The sequence below is a fragment of the Martes martes genome, assembly GCF_963455335.1.
Source record: "Martes martes genome assembly, chromosome: X".
Lineage (NCBI taxonomy): Eukaryota > Metazoa > Chordata > Mammalia > Carnivora > Mustelidae > Martes > Martes martes.
In genome coordinates, this window is record NC_137897.1 from 66,983,688 (window position 1) to 67,007,572 (window position 23,885).

Sequence of the window (23,885 nt, forward strand, 5' to 3'; positions counted from 1 at the left end):
AAAGAAAAGTATGGGTGGAGGCATCACAATTGGTCAAGTTATTTTACGAAGCTGTAGTGATAAAAACAGTATGGTACTGGCATAAAATTAGAGTAGAATAGAATAGAATAGGAAACCCAGAAATGAATCCACAATTATATGGTAAATTAATCTTTGACAAAGCAGAAAGGAATATCCAATGGGAAAAAGACAAGTCTCTTCAACAAGTGTTCCGAAAACTGGATAGCAACATGCAAATTAATGAAATTGGACCACTTTCTTATACCATAAAGAGAAATAAATTGTAAATGGATTAAAGACCTACTGTGAGACCTGAAACTATAAAAATCCTAGAAGTGAACACGGGTATTAACTTTTTATATTGGCTATAGCGACTTCTTACTAGATATGTCTCTTGAGGCAAGGGAAACAAGCAGAAATAAACTATAGGGACATCATCAGACTAAAAAGCTTCTGGATAGTGAAGGAAAAAAATCAACAAAGCTAAAAGTCAACCTGTGGAGTAGGAGAAGATATTTGCAAGTGACATATCTGATAAAGGGTTAGTACCGACAATACCTAAAGAACTTACAAAATTCAACACCTAAAAAATAAATAATCCAATTAAAATGTGCAGAAGACATGGATAGACATTTTTCCAGAGAAGATACACAGATGGCCTACAGACACATGAAACGATGTTCAACATCAAAGATCATTAGGGAGATTCAAATCAAAACTAGAGTGAGATACCATCTTGTCAGAATGGGTAAAATTGAAAACGTTAGAAATGTTAGTGAGGATGTGGAGGAAAGGAAACTCTCTTGCACCGTTTGTGGAAATGCAAACTGGTACAGCTGCTGTGTCAAATGCTATGATGGTTTTTCAAATAATTAAAAATAGTACCCTGTGATCCAGTAATTGCATTACTGGGTATTCACACAGAAAATAAAAAAACGTTAATTCAAAGGGATACATGCACCCCTATGTTTATTGCAGTATTATTTACAGTATGTATACTGTGGAAGCAGCACAAATGCCAAATTCCCATCAGTAGATTAATGGATAAAGTGTGTGTGTGTGTGTGTGTGTGTGTGTGTGTGTGTCGGTTTTTATACACACACACAATGGGATGTTGTTCAGCTATGGAAAAGAATGAAATCTTACCAGTTGCAAATATGGATGGAGCTAATATGTGCAATGCTAAGTGAAATAAGTCAGAAAAAGACAAGTACTGTTTGATGTCACTCATATGTAGACTTTAAGAAGCAAAACAAATGAAGAAAGGAAAAAAAGACAGACTATTAACTATGGAAAACCTCCTGAGGGGAAAACCTCCTGAGGGGAAGTGGGTGAGCAATGGGTGAAACAGGTGACAGTTATTAAAGAGTACATTTTAAAAATAATACATCCTTGTTTCAGCAGCACGTATATTAAAAATAATCCCTGAATGTGTCGTAACTTTTTAAAGTTCATTTTTAAATTCTCATTCCAAATGGTATCTATATGTTTGAATTTATAGATTCTAAGTCTCGTAAGTCTCTGCCTCCATTTTGTGTTTATTTATTGAGGAAATTAGGTCATGTCCTTTTCCTTTTAGAGTTTCTGAATTCCTCAATTTTCTTTTCTAAAGATTTTATTTATTTATTTGACAGACAGAGATCATAAGCAGACAGAGAGGCAGGCAGAGAGAGAGGAGGAAGCAGGCTCCCTGCAGAGCAAAGAGCCCGATGCAGGGCTCGATTCCAGGACCCTGAGACCATGACCCGAGCGGAAGGCAGAGGCTTCAACCCACCGAGCCACCCAGGCACCCCTGAATTCCTCAATTTTCTTAATGAATTCCCATGGTGTATTTTAATGTGTTTCATTGTCTTTATCTCCTGTATCATAGTAATGTAGGATAACTAACTGATAATTTCTATTTAAATTGAGAACTAGAAGATTTTGCTTTAATTTCATCTTTTTCGCATACAAAAATCTCAGTCTTTCAAATGCTAATGTACTTTGTTTTATTCTACAAAACAATATACACAACAGTTTCATTATAAAATGTTAACACTGCCTCCAACAGTGTGATTATTAGGAATATATTAAATACATTATTAAAAACAGTTTTAAGATTTTTGTTGTTGTTTTTGCATTTGTATTTTTTGCTGTTCTTTCTGGCCTTTGGTTATATTACCCATTAGGGATGGACAATCAATGCACTTCGTTGTAATCACTGTGAATTGTTTCTCTCTGTGGTCATTGCCTCTGCATTGTTTATTTCATTTTCCATTTAGTTTTCAGGGCTTACCTTGTATCTTTAAATTTTTGTCAAGATTTACTTATTTTAGAGGTAGAGAAAGCAAGAGTATGTGAGCAGGGGGGAGGGGCAGCGAGAGAGAGGGAGAGAAGCAGACTCCCTGCTGTGCTTGGAGCCTGGCTTGGGGTACAATCCCAGGACCCATGACCTGAGCTGAAATCAAGAGTTGGATGCTTAACCAACTGAGCCACCCAGGCACCTCTTTCAATCTTTAAATTTAAAAATTTTATACTTATCATAGGACTCTTGATTTCTTTTTTTTCTTTCTTTAAATTTAAATTCAATTAGCCAACATATTGTACATTATTAGGTTCAGATGTAGAGTTTAGTAATTCATCAGTTGGATATAACACCCAGGACTCTTGTTTAATACAAAAAATCCTTTGCTACATGATGATCTCTAAAGCAGAACTAATCATTAGGACTGACTTTATGTTAGACTAATAAATATATAGTCTTTATTACAAAATAGGTAACAAAAATTCTTATAAAGAAAACTTTACATTTCAGTTCTGTTAGTAAAGTAGAAAATAATCCATATTTTATGTTCCCAAGTGAAGACGGATAAGGCACTTACCCATTCTGACAAGTGTGAGATGATACCTCATTCTACTTTTGATTGGGATTCCCCTAACTATCCCAACTGTGATCTAATTAGTCCTACATGTTTTTCTCTTTTTTTGGTGGTGCTGCTATTTAAGATGGTTCCCATGCGTAGTACACAAGTGCTATCTAGTATTTTTAAGTGCAAGAAATATGTGATGTTCCTTACAGAGAAAATATTTGTGTTCAATATACTTGGTTTAGGCATGAGTTATAGTGCTGTTGACCAGAAGTTTAGTGTCAGTGAATTAACTATATATTAAATAAGGTGTTTTTAAACAGAAACACATATGAATCAAGGTTATATATTGGTCAGTTGATAAAAATGTAACCAGAGGATTGCAAATAATTAACCCCTTATTTTCCCTAGGAGCAGTGTTTCAGTATTCCCTAAATCACTTTTCACAGCTATTTTATGGAATGCAGCTACTGCAGATAATGGGAATCAACTGTATTTTGATTAAAGAAGTGCTTGGAAAGGATGAGTCTTTTGTGGGAGTTAATCTGATGCTCTTCTTTAGTGTTGGTTTTTGTAAATCTTTGTCTGATAGAATTCTGTTCTAGGACCTATTATCTTTTGGAAGAAGCCAGTTTCTCTCTTATTGATTTTAAACAAGTCATTAATAATTTTGAATTGACAAGTCATTATTCTGAAGTTTTAAATAATTTTAATGCATGGTCTTCTTATCTTATGAAAAGTAGGATTGCCTTTGTTAAGTTTTAATGCTATTTAATTAATGGCCTTATGAGACTATAAGTTTGTATAGTACATGAAACTCTGATTTTTTTTAATATCTTATTTAATTTTCTAAATCAGGAGTTGGCTTTTTTTCTGTAAAAGTTTAGATAGCAAATTTGTTAGACTCTACAAAACATAAGGTTACATTTTTTTCTTTGTTTTTTATTTTTGTTTTCACAATTCTTTATTTTAAAAAAAAAAGAAGAAGAAAGAAAACAGGACACCTGGGTGGCTCAGTTGGTTAGGTGTCTGCCTTTGGCCCAGGCGGTCTTGGGATCAAGTCCTACACTGGGCTCCTTGCTCAGCAGGGGGCCTGCCTCTCCCTTTGCCTGCCACTCCCCCTGCTTGTGCTCATGTGCTCTCACTCTCTCTGGCAAATAAATAAAATCTTTTAAAAATGTAAAAAGAAAGAAAGAAAGAAAATGTTTTTAGCTCAGAAGCCAGGTCGGATTTAGCCCAGAGCTGTAATTTGCCAATTCCTATTCTAAAATTTTCATGTGTTATACAATCAGCTGCCTCTCTTTGGGTAGGGAATCCCTTCTTTATCAGTATAACCTGTGTTTGAAAAAGGCTGAGGATGCCAATGTACCTGTTTTCTTTTGATCAAAATCTTGGCCTTTTCTGTTTTGAGACATCAGGTATGTTGTGTTTTATTGATATTATGGATCTCAACCAGAGCCTCATTAACATCCCATACATCTGAGAAGAAAAATGAGGAGTAAGTCCAGCCACTTTACATCTTTATTCAGCAAAGAAAGACTGGGGAGCTAAAATTACTTGTCCATTTACCAAGTACAAGCCATTTTTATATAATTATGTATTTAGTCTTTGTGATAACCATATATAAGGAAGGCATTTTCATGTTTTTCAGATATATAATCTGAGACTCAAGGTAGCACTGTCCAGTAGGATTTTCTTCAATGATGGAATTACTGTGTATCTGTGCTCTACAGTATACTGTTGAGAATTACTGCATACTGATTACAGTATACTGTGGAATTACTGTGTATCTGTGCTCTACAGTATACTGTTGAGAATTAGTGTATACTGATTACAGTATACTGATGGAATTACTGTGTATCTGTGTTCTACAGTATACTGTTGAGCACTTGAAACAGAGCTAATGTAACTGAGGAAATAAATTTTAAGGTTTATTTTTTTATTTAAATTTAAATAACCACAAGTAGCTAATAGTTACCATATTGTGCAGCGTAACTCTAAGAGCTTAAGTTACTTGCCCAGATTTAGACAGTTCCACAACTGGAATTCAAAACCAGGTTTGTGTAACTCCTAAGCTAATGTTTCTGCCATTATGCCACACTACCTCATTCATTAAAGGTGGATGGGCCCTACTCTACTGAGTAGAAGATGTAGCAAATTTATGTAGCCATTTTTCAAAACATGTTAACTTTTAGGTCACTAGTTCAGTTAATCTAGACTCTGGAGCACTGGATCATAAATATCAAGGAATACCTATGAATTTATTTTATAGTGTATATATTACTACAGTATTATGTGAAGTAAGATTAGTGTACGCTGAGAAGATTAGGGTAATAAAATTTTTTTAGCTATTAACATACTTTAACAGTGTTTTTTTGTATCTAAGGTATAAGAAATATCTAATCAGCTGTTTTTAAAATGACTTTTAAATGTGAGAATTTACATTCTTTAATCACTTCAGAGATATATTAACAAAGTATCTCAGGTGCATGGGAGAGCGTTTTTGATGGCATCAGCTTTAATATTTTTTTATTGAGAAATGACAAAGGTATGGTATAGAAATCTTATTTCATTAGTGAATACCAAGTATAAGGAAATCAAATGTGATGTCTTTTGGGAAGGCAGGCCTAGATAAATTATTCTGGAATGCTGATACATCTATCAGAGGGGGACTTGAGGGGAAAATAACAGTGAACAAAATTTTTATTAGAATTGAGTCTTTAGGGGCACCTGGGTGGCTCAGTGGGTTAAAGACTCTGCTTCGGCTCAGGTCATAATCCTGGGGTCCTGGGATCGAGCCCTGCATCAGGCTCTCTGCTCAGCGGGGAGCCTGCTTCCCCCCTCTCTCTGCCTGCCTCTCTGCCTGCTTGTGATCTCTGTCTGTCAAATAAATAAATAAATAAATAAATAAATTTTTTAAAAAAAGATAGAATTGAGTATTCATTTACCTTGTCTGAAGTCTCAGTCTAAATCAGTTATGACTGGCTTAAACAGGAAATAGCCTAACTAGTGTCTCTAGCTTCTCTTATTCTGCTCAGAAAATATTGAAAATGTGTCAGAAATGAAGTATAGGTACTATCACTGTTATCAGAGAATATTTAGAGTCCTTTGACTAGTATTTCTTCCAGTTCTTGTATAATTTCACTTGTGTGTAAGCCAAAGAGACCTCTTTCCTCTGGATGTCCTTTGTCGATTTCAGCAAGCCTCCTTTCCTATGTAAAGAATCGGGCTCTTAAAATATTTGTTCCCTAGGAAGCTTTTCATTTGGCCTTCAATGGATAATCTTTGGGGAATAATCTGATACTTGAATGACACTGGAACACATTGTTCTTAGAGCCAGTGATTTTCCTGCATTATTTTTTGTTTAAATATTTATTAATTTAGAGATCGGGAGAGAGAGAGAGAGCGTGAGCAGGAGGGGCAGAGGGAGAGAGAATCACAAGCAGACTCCATGCTCAGCGCAGAGCCCAATGTAGAGCTTGGTCTCAACCCTGAGATCACAACCCGAGCCAAAACCAAGACTTGTAGCTTAGCTGACTCTGCCACTCTGGTGCCCCTTTCCTGCATTCTTAATTCAAATCAGGTTACATCCAAAACAAAGTTCACTTTGGCTTCAGATTAAGCATGAGATACGTTAAGAAGGAATGTTTTGGAAAGTTAAGAACAAAGGATTTGTAATGGAAGGAAATTGTCTTTATGAATAATATCAGTATAAATGGTATTTCAAGATACAACTTGAATCATCCAGTACTCCGGATCACCCTTATTTTTTACTTTCTCCATAGCATTTATCAATTTGTAATATATAACTTATTTATTGTGTTTATTGCCTGTCTGTGCTCCACTAGAATGTTATCTCCATTAGAGCAAGAATCTTTGTTTTGTTTATGTATATCCTAAGCACTTGAGACCATGGTCTGACATGTATTTGTGTACTAAGTGAATACTATGATCTATCCTACTGCATCCCTCAAATTTTGTATTCACTTCTTCTTGGTAATTATTTTATTGGTATATTCCATATAGACAGTTAACTAATAAAAAATAATACTCTGCTATCTAGGATGATGAGAGAATTTTAGGAATTACACTCTAAAAATACATGCAGCAGTTTGGAGTGCTTGAATTTTTAATACTTTAAATAAAACCCATCGTGTTGCTTAGATACTCCCAAAATGTATCAGGAAATGGAGGATGACAATCTTTTCAATTAAAAATATATTTTTGATATATCTTTCTCAGATGGGAAAGCTGACACCCGTACCTGCAGGTCTGATATGTGCATCTATAACTGTGCTTGCAGCTAAAGAAGAAGAATACAAAAAGCAGCTAGTAAAACCAGAGCAGGTAATTTGCCTACACAAGTTTGTGGATTTTGTATAACATAAATATGATGCAAAAGCCATGAGTGTTTTTATTTTTGAGTTATCTCTGTTCATCAAAAATGTATTTGAAGTATTTGTTAAGCCCATATTACAAGTTGAAAGAAATAATTGTAGGGTATGTCAAAATAAACACTGTATTTTTTATATGTAAATCAAACATCTAAAATTCTAACTCCAATAAAATAAATAGTGATTTTTCTTAGTGAATAATCAATTAGTAGTAGTACAGGATCTTAGTACTTAAAAGCAGTCTGATTTTTTTTTCTTAGCAAATTTATACAAGTACACCTGATATTTGAAAACCTTAGTTTAAGAAATTCATTAAGATCTCAGCTTTGAAAGTGACCTTAAATATTTTCTAGTTCAACCTTCTGTATGGTACTGTAGTCCCCTCTACAATAGGCACACTAAAGTGGCCATTTATCTTCTATAACAATAAAACTCTGTATAAAGGAACCTAAGGCAATCCATCCATTTTCAGGCAGCTCTCATTCAAGTTAAGGTACTTCCCTATGTCACACACAAACTTGTTTCATAATAAGTTCTATCCTTTGGCCTTGTTTCTTTTGGCATTGCTACCATGCAGAAAAATTCTATTCCTCGATAGAGTCAGATTCTGACTTCTCTTATTCTAGATAATATATTTCTGTTAATACTGCCTGAGATTACATTCATTTTTATGTTTATGTTTGTTTTGAGTGTCCTTATAATCAGCCTTGCTTATAATCAGCTTTTGACCATGACATAGTTAACTTGGAGTTCTCTAAAATTAATTAAACCTCATTATATGGGCCACTTGTGAGCTATGTATTTTTCAGTTGGTACTTATGTATATGGACTTTTTTTGGACTCCATTACAGGTACAATTATGCCTCTTTAACTTAAATTTTGTTGATCTAGTCGATCATACTAGCTTGTTGATACCTAATTATGGCTGTTGATTCTGTTCACCATTGTACTTTTTTTTTTAAGGGGAATCTTTCTCTTTTATTAGATTAAAAAACACAAATAAAACCTAGAGGAATTGAGGGAAAGAAATACAGAAAAGATCTGGGCAAAGCTCAGAGATGACAAAGGAGAGAAGCAGGGAGAGGTGGGGGAACATTAAAAGCCCCAAGTCAGGCATGAAAGAGGTTTCTAAAGGTAAACATCTCCTTATTTGATGACAGTTTTCTCGTATAAGACTTGGGGCCCCGAGCCAGGGAGTGGCTCGGGAAGTGCTAAGGTAGTGGGTGACAATCCATAGGCGGTGAGGTTCTATTTGTAGGCATCATGGATGATCTTGAAGCCTTGAGCAGTGACATAGGGGAGGTCTGTGACAGAGTCTAAGTACAGGGCTGGGCAGTGGGTCACAGGGAAGACCTCCCAGAGACCTTGGGGGCTGCCCTTGGGGAAACCATTACTCAAATGTCACATTATCACTGAAAATTATGAAGGCACAGGAGCAGTGAGAGGGAGGGTTGATGGATCGATCTAGTGCTGGCACGGGGAGTCAGTACAGAAGCTGTGGGAGCAGGATCCAGTCCTTGCACATCCACAGTCTCTTCTTTAGGGTGTGGCTCCCCTACAGGCAGCACTGCCACTGGATGATAGGTGATTATGGGCCCAGGGCACTTCTGCTTCTTCTGCACTTGCTTCTTTTTGTCAGCCTCAATCCACTCATATGTTTCTAATAAATGAAAGTTGAGCTCTGTGATCTTGGCCTCTCTGAGCAGTGCCTCCTGGATCAGTAGCCACTTGCAGTGGGGACTGCTTTCACTGCTGTGACTGGCCCTACCTCTCCTGTACCCAAAGGAATGTCTGTCATGTATGCTCAGCTCAACACATGGAATTCTGCCAGAGCCATTTTACTGTAATTCCCAGTGGCAGCAGTGCTTTCTCTTATCAGGCCTTCTGAGAGCTACCAGCTGGAATGCTGACTTTTTGAGGTCTCAAGATCTTGAGAGGCTCCTTAATGCTTTGATGACTACTCAGCACTTACTTCTTGGTTCTTCTGCTTCTCTGTCACTGGATGGTTCATCCCCTTCTTGGATGTCAAAGTCAGAGTCCACCTAATCCTCTGTGTCTGACTGGTGCTCTTGATACTCATTATTTCCCGATCCCTCTGTGAAACCCCCATAAGTCATCTGGTAGAACTCATCTTCCTCCTCTGCCTCCAGGAACCTGGAAACCTGGTTCCCCATGGTCTTCTGGGGACCTGGTCGCCAGCCAAACTCATACTACCTACAGAGACTGCATTCCTACCAGCAGCCCCTCCTCCCGGCGCCCTGTTCACCATTGTAATTTTTATCTTTTCCAGCCTGAAGTCACCCCTAAGGTTTGTCTGCATTCTTAGAGAAATTTATGTAAGTCTGAATCTGAATCCTGACTCCACCACTGACTATTCAGATGACATTAAAGAGAATTCTTTTTTTTTTTTTTTTTTTTTTTTTATTAAAGAGAATTCTTAATGGTGGGACAAATATTTGGTTGTATGAATGTACCATGATCAAATGTACAATTTCCATAATTTTTTGGAAATTTAGTGTAATTCCAATTATTTTGCTATTGTAATCAGTGCTTTGGTGAAACACCTTGTACGTAAATCCTTACATACATTTATAACTCTTTCCTTAAAATGAACTTATAGAAATGGAACTATATGTCAGAAGGCATAAAAAATATCAATACCATTGCCAAATGACATGCATAAAAGTAGTATTCATTTAACAGAACTGTTTCCTGAATTCCTCTTGTATGTGTATGAGGCACTGTATAAGCACTTATTTTAAAGTGCTTATAAAGTTTCTTATATTTTCTTTAGCAGTCTACGATAGTCACTTTCCTACATACTTGCTAATATGCAGTTTTCTTTCTCCTTTTTATTAATCTTAGAGGGATGATGATTTTAAGCTTACCTTGACATTCTCATCTTTGAAGAGCTCAAAATCTGGGTATTCCCGAAAATCTGTTTGTCCCAAATAGCTGAACTTACATATTTCTGAATTTAAAAATTTTTTCTTTACTATATTATAGAATACACAGAATTCCTTGGTATTTATTGTGTTCCACAATACATTTTAAATAGAATTTAATCGAAATACTTATCAAACAAAATTGGTGGCCACCTAAGTGCTGGGGAATATTCCCAAAGATGGGATCCAATTTTTGAGGAACTTAAATTTATGAAGGAATGAAAATGTGATTGCATGTAACATTTCTGGGTAACTTTATTGGGTTGTTATGGGTGACATTGTGTATACTGTAAAGTGAGTTTTGCCTTCTTTTAAATTTACTTAAAATAAATCCTGTACTAAACCAAAACATTGTGAATGAGGTATTCTGGTTAATGGAATCTTCTAGTAAACTTGTGGTTAACTCAGAAAATCCTTTTATAGTTCAACTCTTCTTGTTAAACATCTTTTTAAAAGTTTCAGTATATTTCTACCTTATTACGTACCATCTAGTAAATATAATTAAATCTGTTTGAAAAATTTGCAGAGCCATGGGGTTATCATTTTTAAAATATTTTTATTTATTTGACAGAGAGAGAGTGAGAGACATAGTGAGAGAGAGCACAATAGGGGGAGCGGCAGGCAGAGGGAGAGGGAGAAGCAGGCTTGCTGCTGAGCAAGGAGCCTGAGTGAGGGCTTGATCCCAGGACCCTGAGACCATGACCTCAGCCCAAGACAGCCTCTTAACTGAGCCACCCAAGCACCCCAGGGGTTATCATTTTTTTAAATTATGAAATTTGCAGTATTATATGTAAAATGGTGTATTTGTACTGTGTGTATACAATCAGCCATAGACATCATTGCATGTTTCTTTTTAAAATATTTCCGTGATACAAGTTTGACTCACTGTTATTTGCTTGTTTTGACCCCAAAAAAGAAAAACCCCCAAAATAACAACAACAACAAAAACAGAAGAAATATTGATTTGAGAGTTCTAGTTACTTTGGTTCAGTTTAATTTAAATGTGGTTTTATATGGTTTTATAGCTTACTTAATCTAATTGTAATTTCTAAGAGAGTACAAGTTGTGTTTGTACAATAAGTGCCATTTCAGCCCAGGGCTTCTAATCCATAGTAAGAATGTTCTTCCCTCAGTGAAGACAAAATTCTCAGAGTACAGTTGAAGTTCTTTTTTCCAGCTTTATAACTGACAAATAGGAGTTGAATATATTTACGGTATACAACATGAGGTTTAGACCTATGTATTACATTATAAAATTATCACCACAATCAAGCTAATTAATATGTCACCTCACATAGTTAACATTTTCTTCTGTGTATGTGTGGGGGTTGTAAACACTTCAGATCTACGCTCTTAGCAAATTTCAATTCTACAACACAGTATTATTAACTATAGTCACCATTGTGTACTGTATTTCTAGAACTTATTCTTTAATTGAAACTTTTTATTCTTCAGCCATCACCTCCACATTTCCTTCTCCACCCATCTCTGGTAACCACTATTCTACTCTGTGCTTCTTTTTGTTTGTTGGTTGGTTTGCATTTCAGTTGTAAGTGAGATTGATCTTGCTTTCATTGGATTATTGGCATTTGTATTTCTTTTTTTTTGTTGTTCAAGTATAATTAACATACAATGGTAAAATAGTTTCAGGTATACAGTGTAGTGATTGAACAATTCTGTACACTTGTGTGTGTGTGTGTGTATCTCACATCTTATTTATATCTTATTTATTCATTCTTCAGTTGATGGACATGTTGGTTGCTTCCATATCTTTCCTATTGTAAATATTGCTACAGTAAACATAGGATTGCATATATCTTTTTGAATTAGTGTTTTTGTTTCCTTTGGATAAATACCCAGAACTGGATTTGCTGGATCATATAGTTCTATTTTTAATTTTTTGAGGAACCTCCATACTGTTTTCCACAGGGGCCGTACCAATTTACATTGCCACCAGTAGTGCATGAGGGTTCCCTTTTCTCCACATCCTCACCAACACTTATTATTTCTAGTCTGTTTGATTTTAGCCATTCTGACAGGTGTGAAATGATACCACATTTTGCTTTGCATTTCCTTGATGATGAGTGATGTTCAGCATCTTTTCATCTGTCTACTGGCCATCTGTATGTCTTCTTTTCAGGTTTTCTGCCATTTTTAATTGGGTTGCTTGCTTTTCTGGTGCTGAGTTGTATAAGTTCTTTATATGTTCTGGATATTAACCTCTTATCAGATATATCATTTGAAAATATCTTCTTCCATTTAGTAGGTTACCTTTTTGTCTTATTGTTTCCTTTGCTGGGCAGAAGCTTTTTATTTTGGTATAGTCCCAGTAGCCTTATTTTTGCTTTTGTTTCCCTTGCCTCCCAAGTCACATCTAGAAATTTAATTCCACAGCCTGTGTCAAAGAAATTGCTGCTTATGTTTTCTTCTAGGAATTCTATGTTTTCAGGTATCACATTTAGGTCTTTAATCCATTTTGAGTTTTTGTGTGTGTGTGTACTATGAAAGAAAGAGGTCCCACTTCATTGTTTTGCTTGTAGCCATCCAGTTTTCTGAGCACCATTTGTTGAAAAAAACTGTCTTTCCTCCATTATATATTCTTGCCTCCTTTGCCATAGATTAATTTATTTTGTAAATGTGCATTTGTTTCTAGGCTCTGTATTCTTTTCTGTTGATCTTTGTGTCATTTTTGTGCCAGTATTATATTGTTTAGATTACTTTAGTCTTGTATCTTGAAATCTGACAGCATAATACCTCAAGCTTTGTTTTTTTTTTCTTTTCTTAAGATTGTTCAGCAAGGGGTGCCTGGGTGGCAGTCTGTTAAGCAGCTGACTCTTGGTTTTGGCTCAGGTTGTGATCTCAGGGTCATGAGATCAAGCCCCACATTGGGCTCCATGTTCAGTGGGGAGTCTGCTTAGGATTTTCTCTCTCTCTCTCTTTCTCCCTCCCTCTCTCTGAAATAAATAAATCTCTTAAAAAAAAGATTACTTTGGCTATTTGAGGTCTTTTATGGCTATATACAAATTTGGGGGTAATTTGTCCTAGTTCTATGAAAAATGTTCTTGGCACTTTGATAGGGATTACATTAAATCTGTAGATTGTTTTGGTAGTATGGACATTTTAGCAATGTTTGTTCTTCTAGCCCATGAGCATGGAGTGTGTTTCCATTTCTTTTTGTCAGTCATCTTCAGTTTCTTTCATCAATGATTTATAGGTTTTGGAATACCAGTATTTCACCATCCTGGTTAAATTTATTCCTGGGTATTTTATTATTTTTGGTTCAGTTGTCACTGGGATTGTTTCCTTAGTATCTCTTTTGGCTACTTCATTATTAGTGCGTAGAAATGCAATGGATTTCTGTATATTAATTTTATATCCTGTGGCTTTGCTGAATTAACAGATTTAGTAATTATTTGATGGTTCTTTAAGGTTTACTATATAATAATATTATCATCTGCAAAGAGTTAAAGTTGTATTTCTTCCTTATCAATTTGGATGCCTTTTATATCTTTTTCTTGCCTGATTACTATGACTAGGACCTCTGGTACCACGTTGATTAAAAATGATGGGAGTGGATATCCTTGTTTTGTTTCTGATCTTAGAGGATAAGCTCTCAGATTTCACCATAGAATATGATGTTATCTGTGGGTTTATCATATGTGGCCTTTACTATATTGAGGTATGTTCCCACTGGACCTATTTTGTGGGGAGTTTTTATCATAAATGGATGTCTTACTTTGTCAAATGCTTGTTATACTTGTATTGGTATTATCGTATGGTTTTTATACTTTCACATGTTGATGTGATAGATTACATTGATTGATTTGTGCTTACTGAACCACCCGTGCATACTCGGAATAAATCCCACTTGATCATGGTGAGTGATTTTTTTCATGCATTGTTGGATTCACTTTGCTAACATTTTGCATCTATGTTTATCAGAGATATTGGCCTATAGTGGGTGTGGGTGTGGGTGTGTGGGTGTGGTGTCTTTATCTAGTTTTGGTATCAAAGTAATGGTGTCCTTGTAGAATGACTTTGGAAGCTTTCCTTCCTTTTCTATTTTTTCGAATAGTTTGAGAAGAATAGATACTAACTCTTTTTTAAATGTTTTGTTGGATTCACCTGTGAGTTCATTGGGTCCTGGGCTTTTTTGTTGCCAGATCTTTGATTACTGATTCAATTTCGTTGCTAGTAATGGTTCTGTTTCAATGTTCTATTTCTTCCTGATTCAGTTTGTGAAGTTACATGTTTCTAGGAATTTATTCATTTCATCTAGGTTGTTCAAATTGTTGGTATATAATTTTTTATAGTATTCTCAAATAACCTTTTGTATTTTGGTGGTGGTGGTGATTATTTCTTTTATTTCATTTCTGATTTTATTTCCTTGAGTTCTCTCTTTTTTTTTCTTTATAAGTCTCACTAAAGATTTAATTTTGTTCACCTTTTCAAATAAACAGGTCCCTGGTTTCATTGATCTATTGTGGGTTTTTTGTTGTTATTTAGTTTCTAGTTCTGATTCATTCTGCTTCATCTAGTCTGCTTCATCTAGTCTGTGGTGTATTTTTCAGTTCAGTTATTATATTTTTCAGTTATGTGACTTCAATTTGGTACTTTCTTATATTTTCTTTGTTGACATTCTCACTGTGTTTATTCTTTTTCCCCCCCTACTTTGGTGAACATGTTTATTAACCATTACTCTGAATTCTTTATCAGGTAGATTACTTATCTTTGTATCATTAGGGTTATTTTTCTGAGGTTTTGTCTTGTTCTTTCATTTGGAACATATTTCTCTATATTCTCATTTAGCTTGAGACACTCTCTCTCTCTCTCTCTTTTTTTTTTTGTTTGTATGTATTAGGGAAAACATATGCCTAATTTGAAGCTAGACCTCAGGCAGCACCTTTGAAACCATAGAAATATTTACAGTTCTGTGGAGCCAAATTTTAATTTCTGTTGATCTCCAGAATATGAGATTTTGAGGTATCCCCAGGGTGATACTTGTCAAAATTGTGGCTCCAGATGAATGTGTAAGTTTCTTTCTGGGAGATCTCCTCAAAGTCAAAGTGGTGTATAAGAATGGCATTTCCCTGCTTATGTTATTGGAAACACCTCATTAACCTATAGATATATGGGTAGCCTAAATCCTGTTGCTAGACTGAAGCTCCAGGCTAAGTATATAGACCTTTTTTTTCAGAAGACTGGGGTTATGTTTTACTTTGCTGTCTGTGCAGTAGCCTGGGTTGGACACCTGCCAAGTACTTTCTTTCCAATTTTTACATTTCCATAGTACTCTGGAAAGCCAGTCCCTTTGACTACCAAGCCCAGATGGTTAAGGAGTATCCTCTCAGTGAACAGTGTATGCCCACTGGCTTTAGATAGGCAGGTGGAGAGTATAGGGGGCTGGGCATATTCACTGGCTTTAAAAAGGCAACAGGGAGGGCGCCTGGGTGGCTCAGTGGGTTAAGCCTCTGCCTTTGGCTCAGGTCATGATCTCAGGGTCCTGGGATCAAGCCCCACGTCTGGGGGGGATCCTGCTTCGCCCTCTCTCTCTGCCTGCCTCTCTGTGTACTTGTGATCTCTCTGTCAAATAAAAAAAAAAAAATAAAATCTTAAAGACAACAGGGAAAATGTTTTGACTATCAAGCCTATGGGCTTCCAGAATGCAATGGAAGTCTGTAGGAAAATGCTGTGACTGCTTTCATTTGCCAGCCTCAGCCGAGGAAGGGGTTGACACACTGTCCATGTTCACTGACTTTAGCTAGGGAGTGGGAAGGTGCTATGACTGTGCTAGCCTGCCCCAGCCAGGAGCTAGGTAGTGCTGCAACCACTGACAATTTCTGTCTTGAAGGCAATGGGATAGTGCCACAGCCATTCACCCTGCCTGTCTTACTAAGTCAGTGGGAAGTTGCCATGTCTCAGATCACCTTACCTGTACTATCAGAGGAGGAGATTACAAAATTAGTGTCAGCACCTCTGTATCTGAGGTGATTTTCAACAGTCCCCTGCTTCTCCATCAGATGCTTTTAGGTAGGCATCTATCCTTTGCATAGAATTTAGATGCTTTCAAACTACTGTTTTTTAACTGGATCTCAGGTTGAGTGGGAAAAGGCCTTTATTTTTTTAAAGATTTGTTAATTTATTTTAGAGAGAGAAAGAAAGCATGTTGGGGGAGGGGCAGAGGGAGAGGAAGAAAGAATCTCAATCAGACTCACTGCTGAGTGTGGAACCTGATTTGGGGCTCGATCCCACAATCCTGAGCTAAAAAACAAGAGTTGGGCACTCAACCAACTGAGCCACCCATGTGCTCCAAGAAACCCTTTAAAAACAGAATCACAGTTTCTTGTAGTGCTTTGGGGCCCTTGGATGTTAGCACCTTCGGTTTTCTAAGGTGGTAGATGTTTGGGGGCTCATCTCTGTGGTGTCGATCCTAGTCATTGGGGTGCCTGATGTGGGCTATCAACCCCTTACTCTTTCTGGAGGAACACTGGACTTGTGAGATCCCTCTCTATTTTGTGTTGTCTTGCCAGAAGTTTGGGTTGGTGAGACTGTGTCTTTGTCTCTCTTACCTGTCTCAATGTAGTCTTTTTATCCTTTTTGTGGAAAAGCAGTTCATCTAGTTTTCAGATCTTTTTCAGAAAGAAACGTTCCTGTATGTAGCTGTAGATTTAGTATTTCCATTGGAGGAGGTGAGTTTAGGAACTTCCTGTGACACAATGTTAGAGAAGTCCTAGTTGTTTTGTTTTTATCTGCTTTTGATCAACCAGTTGCTGAGAGAATAAGTTAAACCCCTATCTTATTTCTAATATTTTGAGGATATGTTAACAGGTGTATACAAGTTTAAGATTATAATATCTCTGGTTATTTAAACTTTTTGTCTTGATAGAGTCACTTCATATCTAGTAATGGATTTTGTCTTAAAGTCTTTTTTCTAATACTTAAAATTTTTCTAACACAAAATATATTTTTATTTTTTTAACAATTAGCCCAGTTATAGTACGTCATTAGTTTTTGATATACTGTTCAAGTATTTGTTAGTTGCATGTAACACCCAGTGCTCATCACATCACATGCCTTCCTTATTGCCTATCACCAAGTTACCCCATCCTCCACCCACCTCCTTTTTATCTAATATTAATATAGCTTGTAGTAGCTTTCTTTTGGTTACAATTTGTTCAGTATGCCTCTAAAATTTTTTTTTAAGCTTCCTAAAGAGTTATTTTCAGAGTGTCTCATAAATAGCATGTGACTGTATTTTGGAAATGCAATCTGATGTCATCTTTGGCTTTTAATTATACCATTTTATCCATTTGTATTTATTATAATTACCTTTTGAATTCTATAAAATCTTGTAGGATTTTAATTTTTTGCACATCTTCTCTTGTTCTTTTTTTCCTCTTTTTTAAGATTATTTTTGTCTACTTATTTTTCTACACAACAGTTACTCAATTGTGAATTCTGATTATTTTCTTTAATTGATGTACTAGAAATTTTAACCTCCATTTGTTTTCAAGTGTGATCAGTATATTCCTCTGAACAATATTGAGAACTTAGAATATTTTTCTGAGTTTTTCTTTTTTTATTATGTTAAGTTAGCCACCATACAGTACATCATTAGTTTTTGATATAGTGTTCAGTTATTGATTAGTTGTGTATAACACACAGTGCTCATCACAGTATGTGCCCTCCTTAATACCCATCACCCAGCTACCCCATACCCCACCCCACTGCCCTCTGAAACCCTCAGTTTGTTTCCCAGAGTCCATAGTGTCTCATGGTTTATCTCTCTCTCTGATTCCCTCCCTTCAGTTTTTCCTTCCCTCCCCTATGGTCCTCCGTGCTATTCCTTATGTTCCACATATGAGTGAAATTGTATGATAACTGTCTTTCTCTTCTTGACTTATTTCACTTGGCATAATCCCCTCCAGTTCCATCCCTGTCAGTGCTATTAGTGGGCATTCATCATTTCTGATGGCTGAGTAATATTCCATTGTATATATGAATCACACCTTCTTTATCCATTCATCTGTCGAAGGGTGTCTTAGCTCCTTCAACAGTTCAGCTATTGTGGACATTGCTGCTATGAACATTGGGGTGCATGTGGCCCTTCTTTTCACAACATCTGTATCTTTGTAGTAGTAGTAGTGCAATTGCTAGTACCTAGTAGTGCATCTGTTGAGTCATAGGGTAGCTCTATTTTTTTTAAAGATTTTTATTTATTTATTTGACAGACAGAGATCACAAGTAGGCAGAGAGAGAGGAAGGGAAGCAGGCTCCCCGCTGAGCAGAGAGCCCGACTTGGGGCTCGATCCCAGGAACCCGAGACCATGACCTGAGCCAAAGGCAGAGGCTTTAACCCACTGAGCCACCCAGGTGCCCCTAGGGTAGCTCTATTTTTAACTTTGTGAGGAACATCCATACTGCTTTCCAAATTGCCTGGACCAGCTTGCATTCCCACCAACAGTGTAAGAGGGTTCCCCTTTCTCCATATCCTCGCCAACATTTGTGGTTTCCTGCCTTGTTAATTTTTGCCATTCTGACTGGTGTAAGGTGATATTTAAATGTATGTCATCCCATCTTATAATATATTAATGTTCAGAATTTTGTTCTATTTTTAAAATATATGCATAAAACATTATTTTATATATTCATTGGTTCATGTTTACGCACATATTTACCACTTTCTTTGGTAATCATTCCTTCTTATATCTCAGACCTTCTCAATGAGAATATTTTCCTTCTGCCTAAAAAGAAGAGGGCAGCAAGATGGTGGAAGAGACGGGGACCTCATTTCATCTGGTCCCTCGAATTTAGCTAGAGAACTATCAAATCATTCTGAACACCTGAATTTAACCTGAAATGTAAGGAAAGAATTACTGGAATTGTACAAATAGAAAAGCAACCACTTTTTGCAATGTGGGAGGTACAGAGAAGTGAATCTGAGTGTTTATATCTGAAGATACTCTGTGGGGTGAGGGAGCCTCCATCAGCTCCCTATGGGAAAGTAATATAGCCCTGGACCGCAAAATCAGAACCTTTAGAAATCTGCTCCAGTGAGAGACATCCCTGCCTGAAGGGTGCTCAGGTGGTGAAGCAGGGAAGAATGCTAGGTTAGACAGTGTGATTTCAGGATCCTTGGGGTCACAGAAAGAACGGGGGTGCCTGAGCCAGGACAGTTCCCAAGCATTGGAGTGGGCAAACTGGTTAGAGTCAATGAACCCAGGAGGGGGCTCTCAACTCGGTTTGCCATAAACCATGAACTGAGACTTGGTCAGGTGACAGCTCTCTGTGTGGGGGCACTGCAAAGGGCAAAAATACAGAAACCCTACAGCTTCCCCGGAGGATCACTGTGGGTGTGCACATGACTGGGTGACAACTGTCCATGCCGGGGCCCTGCAAAGGACAGAAACAGAGCAACACTCTGCCTTCATGCACCACAGGAGACTGCGGAGTTTGGCATACACTAAAGTGAAGACTGCTTATCTCTGAGAGTTTATTGAAGAGAGGGAACCACGTCTTTCAGCTTTACTATGCTGTCATTTTTATTTTAGTCCTCTAAAGAGGCACAGAAAGCCCTCACGGAACAAAAGCCACATAGAAAAACCTGAAGCAGTTTACACTGAACATGGCCCTCTGGCAAGGGGCTGTGTAACTCCACACAGACAGAAATCTGAGAATCAGTGAAACAGACTCCTCCCCCAGAAGACTAACAGGAACATCAGCCTAATACCAAGTTTTTGGAGCACACAGGACTCTAAAACTCCAGTGCTAGGGCAGAATAGTAATATAGAAGTTGAGATTTTCTTTTCCTCATGATTTGCTTATCTTTTAGTTTAAAATATTCCTTTTCTTTTTTTCTTCTTTTCTTTTGCTGCTGGTTTCTTATTTTATCAACTCTTTGTTTTGAAGTCTTTTTTAAACTTTCATCTTTTACATTTACATTTTATAGACATAGTTTTCATTGTGGCTTCATTTTACTATATTTAAATACATATATATACACACACACACACACACACACACATATATATATATATATATATATATATATATATATATATATATATATAAAACTTTTGCATTCTTTACAATTTTGAGAATTAGTGTCTTCTAACAAATAGACCAAAACACTTCCAGGACCAAGTGGATCACCCTGTTTTGCCCACTTGGGAGATTATATTCTCTCTTCTTCCACTCCCTCCCCTTTTAAAATTGTTTTGTTTGTTTGTTTTTGTTTTGGTTTGGTTTCTGACTCTTAGGATTTATCTAGTGTGTGTTTCACTTAGGTCATGGTATTTTTTATTTTGCTCTCTCATTCATCCATTCTTCTCTGGGCAAAATGACTAGAAGGAGAACTTTACAACAAAAGAAAAACAGGGAATACTCTGCCACAGATCTAATTGATATGGATATAAGTAAAATGTCAGAGCTGAAATTCAGGATAACAGTGACAAAGTTACTAGGTGGGCTTCAAAAAAGAATAAAACATACTAGAGAATCTTTTAGTGCAGAAATAAAATCTAATCAGGCCTACATTAAAAATGCTTTAACTGAGAAGCTGTCTAAAGTGGACTAACAGCTGGGTAAATGAGGCAGAAGAGAGAGTAAGTGACATAGAAGACAAGTTGATGAAAGTAAGGAAGCTGAGGAAAAGAGAGAAAAACAACTAATGGACCATGGGGTGAGGCTTCGAGAAATCAGTGATACCAAAAAATATGAAACAATGTTAGAATTACTGGGATCCCAGAGGAAGAAGAGAGATAGAGAGGGACAGAAGGTATATTTGAGCAAATCATAGCCGAGAACTTCCCTAATCTGGGGGAAGAAACAGGCATACAAGTCCAGGAGGTAGAGAAAACCCCTCTAAAAATCAATAAACATTGATCAGCACCCTGACACATAGTGAAGCTTACAAATTTCAGAGATAAAGAGAGAATCCTGAAAGCAGCTCAAGGCAAAAACTTCTTAACCTGCAATGATAAAAAAACATTAGGCTGGCTGGCAGCAGTCCTATATCCAGGGACCTGGCAGGCCAGAAAGGGCTGGCATGATATATTCAGGTTACTAAATAAGAAGAACCTGCAACCAGGAGTACTTTATCTGGCAAGGTTGTCATTTAGAATGGAAGGAGAGATAAAGAGCTTCCAGGACAAAGAGGAACTAAAAGAATATGTAGCCACTAAATCAGCCCTGCAAGGGATAATAAAGGGGATCTTGTAAGTGAAGAGAAAGCCCAAGAGTAACATAGAACCATAAAGAAACAGAGACGATCTACAGAAATAGGGACTTGCAGGTAATATAATGGCACTAAATTCCTATCTGTGAATAGTTACTCTGGATGTAAATGTACTAAATGCTCCAGTCAAAAGACACAGAATATCAGATTGGATAAAAAGGCAAGAGCCTTCCATATGCTGTCTACAAGAACTCATTTTAGACCTAAAGACACTTATAGACTGAAAGTGAGGGAATGGAGAACCATGTACCACACAGGTGAACCTCAAAAGAAAGCTAGGGTAGCTACCCTCATATCAGACAAATTAAATTTTAAACCAAAGACTGTAGTAAGGGATGAAGAGTGATACTATGTCGTACTTAAAGTGTCTGTCCAACAAGGTCTAACAGTTGTAAATATTTATGCCCCCAATATGGGAGCAGCCAATTACATGAACCAATTAATAACCAAATTAAAGAAACATATTGATAATAATACAATAATAGCAGGGGACTTCAGCATCCCACTCATAGCAAGGGACAGATTAAGCAGAAGATCAGTGAAGAAATAAAGGATTTCAGTGACACATAGGACCAGATGAACTTCGCAGATAAATACAGAGCATTCCGTTCTAAAGCAACATAATACACATTCTTCTTCTTGAGTGCACATGGAACCTTCTCCAGAATAGATCACGTACTGGGTCACAAATCAGGCTTCAACCAATACCAAAAGATTGAGATTATTCCGTGCATATTTTAAGACCACAATTTTGACACTTGAACTCAAACAGAAGAGGAAATTTTGAATAAACTCAAATGCTTGAGAGATACAGAGCAGGCACTTGAAGAATGAATGTGTCAACCAGGAAGGTAAAAAGAATTAAAAAAAAATTATGAAAACAAATGAAAATGAAAACAGCTGTTCAAAACCTTTGGGATACAGCAAAGGTGCTCCTAAGGGGGAAGTACATAACAATACAAGCCTTTCTCAAAAAAATTAGAAAAGTCTCACATATACAGGCTAAACTTACACCTAATGGAGCTGGAGAAAGAACAACAAATAAGCCTAAACTAAGCAGGAAAGAGAAATCATCAAGATTAGAGCAGAAATCAATGACACAGAAACCAGAAGAATAATGAAACAGATCAGTGAAATAAGGAGCTTGTTTGTTGAAAGAATTAATAAGATTGATAAACCTCTAGCCAGACTTATCAAAAAGAAAAGAGAAAGGACCCAAATTACTAAAATCATGAATGGAAGAGGAGAGATCATGATCAACATCAAGGAAATACAAACAATTTTCAGAACATAATGTGAGCAACTATATGCCAGCATATTAGGCAATTTGGAAGAAATGGATACATTCCTGGAAACTAATAAACTACCACGACTGAAACGGGAAGAAAGAGATAACCTAAACAGACCTATAGCCAGCAGGGAAATTGAAATAATAATAATAAATCTCCCAACAAACAAGAGTCCAGGATCAGATGGCTTCCAAGGGGAATTCTACAAAACGTTTAAATAAGAACTAATACCTATTCTTCTGAGACTGTTCCAAAAAATAGATATGGGAAAAAACTTCCAAAATCATTTTACAAGGCCAGCATTACCTTGATCCCTAAACAATACAAAGTCCCCATCAAAATGGGAATTATAATTGACTTTCTCTGCTTGACTTATTTGACTTAGCATAATCTCCAGTCTCATCCATGTTGATGCAAAAGTTGGGTATTCATCCTTTCTGATGGCTGAGTAATACTCCATTGTATATATGGACCACATCTTCTTTGTCCATTCATTGGTCTGTTGAAGTGCATCTCGGCTCTTTCCACAGTTTGGCGATTGTGGCCATTGCTGCTATGAACACTGGGGTGCGTATGGCCCTCCTTTTCACTACATCTGTGTCTTTGTGTTAAATACCCAGTAGTGAAGTTTCTGGGTCATAGGGTAGCGCTGGAGGGGAGGGGGATGAGGAGATGGGTGAGCCCGGTGATGGGTATTAAGGAGGGCATGTATTACATGGAGCACTGGGTATTATATGGAAACAATGAATTTTGGGACACTGCATCAAAAACTAATGATGTACTGTATGGTGACTAACATAACATAATAAAAAACGAAACAAAATAAATCTTAAAAATCTTTAAAAAAATGGGAATTACAGACCAGTATCCCTGATTAATATGGATGTCAAAATTCTCACCAAGGTACTAGCCAATAGGATCCAACAGTACAATAAAAGGATTATTCACCCCAACCTGGTGGAATTAATTCCTGAGATGCATGGGTGTTTCAACATTCACAAATCAGCCAATGTGATAGATCATATTAATAAAAGAAAGGATGAGAACCATATGATCCTCTCAATATTAGTATATGTGCTGCCAAAGCGAGCACTGATCCTCTCAATAGATGCAGAAAATGCATTTAACAAATCCAGCATTGTTTCTTGATTTAAAACTCTCCACAGTATAGGGAT

General features: G+C 36.7%; 1 protein-coding gene and 1 pseudogene across 4 annotated transcripts in view; one reads left to right on the forward strand and one right to left on the reverse strand.

The window, feature by feature from the left end:
* The window catches only part of APOOL (apolipoprotein O like), a 122,393-nt gene that overhangs the window by 39,959 nt on the left and 58,549 nt on the right, over window positions 1-23,885 (forward strand). For all 3 annotated transcript variants that reach the window (XM_080794931.1, XM_080794933.1, XM_080794932.1), the window contains one exon: window positions 7,089-7,193. In XM_080794931.1, the coding sequence (XP_080651057.1) occupies window positions 7,089-7,193 (105 nt within the window). The remainder of the gene's footprint in view (window positions 1-7,088; window positions 7,194-23,885) is intronic.
* LOC308359949 (vacuolar protein sorting-associated protein 72 homolog) lies at window positions 8,489-9,449 on the reverse strand (annotated as a pseudogene). Its single transcript has one exon. The product of its transcript is annotated as a vacuolar protein sorting-associated protein 72 homolog (transcript).